The 6911-nt window shown below is 35.9% G+C and overlaps 1 protein-coding gene across 1 annotated transcript; it reads right to left on the reverse strand.

The window, feature by feature from the left end:
* Positions 1-3507: 3507 nt before the first annotated feature.
* Positions 3508-6325, reverse strand: LOC136781630 (uncharacterized). Its single transcript, XM_066740522.1, has 3 exons — positions 4477-6325; positions 3615-4387; positions 3508-3537 (listed from the first exon to the last, which is right to left on the reverse strand). The coding sequence occupies exons 1-3, from the start codon at positions 6323-6325 to the stop codon at positions 3508-3510; spliced, it is 2652 nt and encodes an 883-aa protein (XP_066596619.1).
* Between the last annotated feature and the right edge of the window lie 586 nt (positions 6326-6911).

Consider the following 6911-nt stretch of genomic DNA (forward strand, 5'->3'; position numbering starts at 1 on the left):
GCAATATCCCAAAAATATTTCAAATTTATATACAATGGTTTTACAGATGAAAGTCAAATAAATTTGCCATTATGTAGTTTGGCTTGAGCGGGTCATTGAAATTTATAATTTCAAATGCCTTTAAATCAGCCTTTACACTATTGAAAAATATAAACGCTTACTTATTGGGGCTAAACTGGCCGCTTTAAATTAAATCCCACAAAATACAAGCTTCGCCTGTAAAAAAGGCGGCAAGTACATAAATTGTCTACTGTAAATAATATAGTAAAATAAAATATTCCAATTAAAATAATTAGGGAAATCCAAATTTTAGGCAAGTATTTATTTTTACTGTGGCAAAAATTAAAATTTGGAAAAAAACAAAATAGTAACACAAGCAAGTTACTTGCCGAGTGTCCGTTCTATGCAATGACATTAAGGGGGTTATCGCAATATTTGGTTTTCTTACGAACTTTTAAAAAAATTCAAGCTAATAGTTAATTATCCAGAGAATAACATATATAAATTTAAATATGCACAGCCGTCTAGTTTCGGAGAAAAAAATGTATAAACTTAATAGTTTTTATATGGCGTTATATGGCCCATACCTGTTTTCACGCGTTTATTTAACGATAACTTAAAAATTTCCTTACCGAGTTTATAAAAAACTAATAAAACGTTGGTTAATATCATTGGAATATCATACTGTAATCATGAGCAGCTTGCCGGTGTAGATTTTAAGATTTATGCGTTCAAACTTTATATTTTTGTTACGTCCGAAATGTTAAATGCCTGAAAACTCGAAACGTGGCAGCACTGCGCCATTCTATTTCGAGCAGAGAGAAGCGGGAATTCAAACGGATTATACTTAATAGTATTAATTGATGCGTAATAATTACTATGATAATTTTTTATTTCCGTGTATGTTATTTTTAATTAATAAAACTTGTTAAAACTTTTTTAATACAAACAAGTGTTTGTCAGATAACTTACGGCCGTATTTATAGTCATTCCTTAAGGAGCTCCTTAGATTAAGGACTTCTTATCTAGGGAATTTTTCTTTTGCCAGAATGAGTTAATGTATTTATAACCCTTCAAATGTCATTTTTAGGGTCTCTTTCACCAAGCCGTGTAAGGTAAAATTTTTCCATGTAGGATTGCCAATTTTTCGAAAATACGTATGCTGATTGGTTAATTCATAGTAAATTGGCAATCCTACATGGTAAAATTTTACCTTACAGGACTTGGTGAAAGAGACCCTTAAAGATTTGAATAGGAAAAGGCAAGTTTTTTTTAATTGTAGAAATTAAAATGGAAAGAAACGAATAATTTACGGAAAATGAAAATATTTTGCTTACATAGGAGAGAATATTAGCAAGATTAGATGTACAAACTTTTAAAATAAGGAGAACTAAACAACCAAGAAATTACTGGAATAATTTAAAATAAAAGTAGTTAATAACCTTTGAAATTTATATATTAAATAATTTTTTAATAATGATTTAAATTTTGTGAAACCGTATCAATACATGCAAACATACACGTATTAATCGAATATTATGGAAACGTTTTGATATCTGGAATAATATAAGATTTCATAAATAGTTAATAAAACTTTGTTAAAGCATTCAAACACATTTGTTTAATTTTTAAGAAACCCTACCATTTTTAAGATATTTAAGGATTCCCACACTTTAGCCAAATTCTATATAAATTTTACCTTTGGTGGACTGTATATCTTATAGAGGACATAAGTAAATATACGGAGGTAAATTATATTGGAAGGCGAGTATTAAATTGTAGAATTTTATTCATTATATTTTACTTCTTCTCCAATGTGAGAAGAGTAAATAAAAGATAATTACAGATTAATTTGTGTGTGTCTGCTTCTCCTGCAGGTCAGGTTGAACAAGCCGTTAGGAAAATAAATAGACTGGAAATTCATACGGAATGAAAATAAAATTTAAATGATAGCTTAATTATTAAATGAGTATTATTTATCATATAATTATGAAATACAAAACAAAGCAATATACTGTTTTTTATCATTTATTATAGGTATCAGTTGAATGTGCTATATCTGAAGATGCTTAATAAAGAAGAAAAATATCACTGACGAATAGCTAACGATTATTGAAAAAAGAATATTGAGTGCTCCAATTCAACTAATGATAGAAACGGGCAATGCCAAGAGAACAAACCAGACATTTAATTGAATAAATATTCCTCTAATTAGTGTATTAGTGTATGTATTGGAGATTTCAAATATTATTACATATAAGACAGGCCTCATGATTTCCTTTTGCCAAAAGTCATGCGTAGCATGACATTTTTAATTGCTATAACAATATAGGAAATTAATGTCCTCTTCACGCTAGAGTATAATATTTTAATTTGATTGGGTTTATATTAAGTTAAGCAAAGTTTATAAATAATTTTCAAACTGCAAAAGCGATTTACAAAGAATATCAAATATTCAGATGAGTACAATACAATTTTAAAGAAGTTAGACTATACCATAATTAATTATTAGCTAATGGCTGTTTTTTAGGTGAATTAATAATAAATCAACTGATGTTATTACATCAGCAACATAATACGAAAGAACCTCTGATCAAGAAATGAACTTCGCTTGACTCAATATAAATTTAATCAAATTCATATACTATGCTGTACGTAAAGAAGACTATTAATTTCCCATACAGATCTAACGATTAAAATGTCATGCATAACATTATATGTGGCAAAAGAAATTCATAAGACATGCCTTATATGAAATAATACCTGAAATTTCAAATGCTAATAACTAATTAAACAAATATTTACCTTATTTAAAGTCTGGTTTGTTTTCTTGGCACTGATTTGTTCCTTAATTAGGTGAAATGGAGCACTCTATATTCACTAATCCACAGTTGTCCAGCAGTGATATTTTTTTTCTTCGTTGAGTATTTGCAGCCATAGGACATTTTGAACTAATACCTATAAGAAGAAAGAAACCACAAAGAATATTGTTTCTTTGTATTTTATATATGTATTAAAAATAATATGGGTGTTTTGGATTACAACAAAACACGTATTATGTTTCGTGCCGATAAACGGCATCCTTATGAGAGAAGCAGTTGAATATCTGCCTTCACTGCCATCTTGGCCTGTCTTTTCTAGGACACTTTCGCTTTTAGGTTGGTAGTTTTATCACCGAAAGCTCGAATGTCTTCGTCTATGTTCGTAGCCATCCTCATCCAGTAAGAATCGTACTGGGATGCCGTGTATCGGCACGAAACATAATACGTGTTTTGTTGTAATCCAAAACACCCATATTATGTCTCTTTGGCCGATACACGGCATCCTTATGAGAGACGTGTTTGCTATCTACTGGTGATAAAAATAATGTTCTCAACGCTATGTGATGAGTTAAACAAAGTTTTTTATTGAATGAAGAAATAAAATATTATATTTTAGAAACTATAACCTGTAGTGGATCGTATTGATGCTACTGCTACATACCCTCAATAAATTCATAAACATAACTTAAATAATCTTTGAGATATCTTGCTCAGTCTGAATTTGACGTGAACTTAAATAGAACTAAAATTTGAAAGTAAAAGGCTCGTCTTGCCTTGATGTGTACCTTTTACCTCTCTGCAATAGAACTTTCTAAATGTTTCCGCGCATCTCCAATTTCCTCGGTCTAAGATCTGCTGTATAGGTACATCTTCAATCCAGCTCTTAGAGGCTACCGCAGCTCTGACACTGCCGGGAGACGCTTCAATACCTGCATCTTTTAGTGCAGATTTAATCCATCCTGCGATAATAGTTTTTGTAGCTGCCTTAACCGTACCTGTCACAGTTATAAATAACTCTTCTATATTACTACCTAATCTTCTTTCCTCTGATTTTTTCAGTAATACTCTGAGCCACGTTATCGGACATATCCAGATATTCTGATGTCTTGAAAGTTTCCATCCGGACTGTCTAAAATTGGGCCTGTCAGTTTTGGAGCCATATGAAGGCCACATAATAATTTCGTTTCCAAGGTTTATCAAAAAATCTTTTGATATTTTTAGCAGTGTCATGTCTGATATTCTTCGACCTGATGCTAATAACAGGAGTGAAGCTGTTCTCCTTGAGACTTCATAAAAAGATAGATTATCTGTCTTAGCTAAGAGCCAATTTAATAAAATTTCAGCATCCCAAGTTGGAGACTTAATTTCCTTTGGTCTTGAAACTGCGATTGCCTTCAGCATCTGTTTCACCAAGAAGTCTGCGCCTATACCCTCTGACGGGCCTCCAGCACAAAAAGTTACTATCGCTGACTTGTAAACCAGAATAGTGTTGTAAGCTAGACCCTCTTTTAAAAACAGATGTGCTATAAATCTAGCCAAATCCTGAGCTTGTGGAATCTGTGGATCTAAACCTAATTCCTGACACCAGCGAATTCACTTATTAATGGGTGCCTTAAAAATTCCCAGGGTCGAGCGTCGCCAACTTTTAATTAACAAATCTCGCTCTTCCGGTGACCAATTTCTGGTTCTTTCGCACCACCTCCAACTTTCCACACTTGCAGGCAAAGTTGATCTACTTGTGGCGGGGGCTGGCTGGATGTCACGTCGACTAAAACATTCCTCAAATCTTTGATTGTAATCGGAGGTTCTAAAGTCCGGCTGACCAGATCCGACATCCAGAATGTTTTTTCCCATCTGGGTGCTACCACCAGAAAATTCCCCTGACACACATTCAGATGTGATAGTACTCTTGGCATGAGGTTGGGCGGAGGAAAGATCCATGCTAGTCCGAAGTTCCACGGCTGGCTGAAAGCGTCTATGAAGAGAGCGTTTCGATCTTTGCAATCTCTGGACGCATAGGTTTTTACCACTGCCGTTTCTGCAGAAGCGAACAGATCGATTTCCGATACGCCCCATCTTTTGAAAATTCCTTTTAGGGCTACCGGTAGCAAGTGCCACTCTGGAAGATTCTTTTTTCTTGATAGGCTGTCGGCAATATTGTTGTACTTCCCGGGTAAGTAAAACGCCGATATTTCCATTTTTAAATCGTCGATCAGCTTTAGCAACTGGTACGTTAACTCGTATAGTTCGAGCGATTTCGTCCCTCCTTCTTTCTGAATATATGCCACCACTGTCCTGTTGTCCGTCTGGAGCAGAACTCTTGCCTCTTTCAGATTGTGAGATTGGCTTCTTAATGCCATATGGACCGCGAATAGCTCTTTCTTGTTTGAGTGCCATCGAAGCTGCTGAGCCGTCCACGAACCTGACATGTGAACTCCAATTAACTGTGCTCCCCAGCCTTCGTCCGCTGCATCGGTTGTCAAGAAATGAGTAGCCTTTCGTTTGTGTAATGGAGCTGATGGACTTATAATCGCGCACCACCATTTTAGCTCCTGTATTACCTCCGAGTTCACCTGAATTCTTTCTCTCGGTCTCCTTTGCTTGAACCGGGCGCAAAATCTCTGCAAGTGACGGCAGTGCAAACGTCCCCTGTGTACTATAAAGTTTGCAAAATTGAGATGCCCGAGAAGACATTGTATCTCTTTGAGTGATACACTTCTTTTTTCCAATAGTTTTTGCGACAGCTGCGTTATTCTCGCCAACTTTACAGTTGGTAACTGAATTATACCTCTTCGAGTATTCCATATTAGACCTAGAAATTCCAATTCCTGACAAGGCACTGAAACACATTTTTTGAAGTTTATTTTCCATCCTAGAGACTGCATAAGATTTGTCGCTTCTACAAAGTCGGAGGTTAACTGCGTTCTGCTTTGCGACGTCAGTAGAAAGTCGTCCAGATATACGACTACCCTCATACCTCGTAACCTCAGGGTTTCCGCCACCCAATTGGTTATTGTTGCGAATGTATGAGGGGCAGATGAAAGCCCGAATGGGAAACTTGTCATCTGGAGCAGTTCCTTGTCGTAGACTAGACGAAGGAAGCAACGGTGAGATGGTGCTATTGGTACATGAAAATACGCTTGAGATAGATCGACTCTCACCATCCAATCCCCTGGTTGAAGGAACTCTGGCACCCTTGCTTGAGATATTAGACGGAAATATTTCGTCGTAATATATTTGTTCACCCCTCTGAGATCGAAAATTTGCCTCAGGTCCCCATTGTTCTTTGGAATTAAAAACATCTTCGAAATAAAACTTGGGCCCTTCTCCTCGGGAACTTCTAATATACGATCTCTTTTTAACAGGGCGATTTGTTCCGACATTTGGGCTGAGGTCGGAGTAACAAATCTGGAATTTTCCCAATCCCTCATCAGTCTTGGCTTGTGTACAAAAGGAATGCGGAGACCTGAAATTAACTTTAGAATTAATGGGGGGGCCCCCATCTTCTTCCACGTTCCTTGATACTTGGAGAGTTGTCCCCCTTCGAAAGACTTGCAGTCATTTATCTGCTTTTCTACGAAAGGAACCCTCTTTTGATCTTGGTTCCTTCCTAGGCACAGATGGTCTCGCAGAATTACTACTATTACTTCGTTGATGATCTGCATTACATCTAGGTCCTTGTTTAAATTTCTGCGACCTTATGCCACGATCCATTGATCTGCTCGGTAAGAATTCTTTTTTGTTTAAGTTCTTACCTTGCTTAACATATGATGGAGTATTTAGCCATGTTTGGGCTCCACCCAACGATTGTACCAAAGATGATAATTTCTCCCCTGAAAACAAATACTCCTCGTTTGGCGGTACTGACTTTAGAGCAGTTTGAACGTTTCTGTTAGGAATTGCTGACAGAATTCTGTCTCTCCTTCTTTCAATGCATTCTGCTCGCTTACCACAAATAATCTGTAACATTCGCTCAAAATTCTTGAATATCTCTGTACCTGGACCAAAATTCAATGAACATATTTCATAAAGACTCTCTGGAGTAACCTCCTCCTTGGCAGAAAATGCCCAGTCTATGATACCCTGTAA

This window comes from Prorops nasuta, unplaced genomic scaffold (genome assembly GCF_024137725.1).
Source record: "Prorops nasuta isolate Cenicafe-Biocafe unplaced genomic scaffold, Cenicafe_Pnas_1.2 PNAS00023, whole genome shotgun sequence".
Taxonomy (NCBI): Eukaryota; Metazoa; Arthropoda; class Insecta; order Hymenoptera; family Bethylidae; genus Prorops; species Prorops nasuta.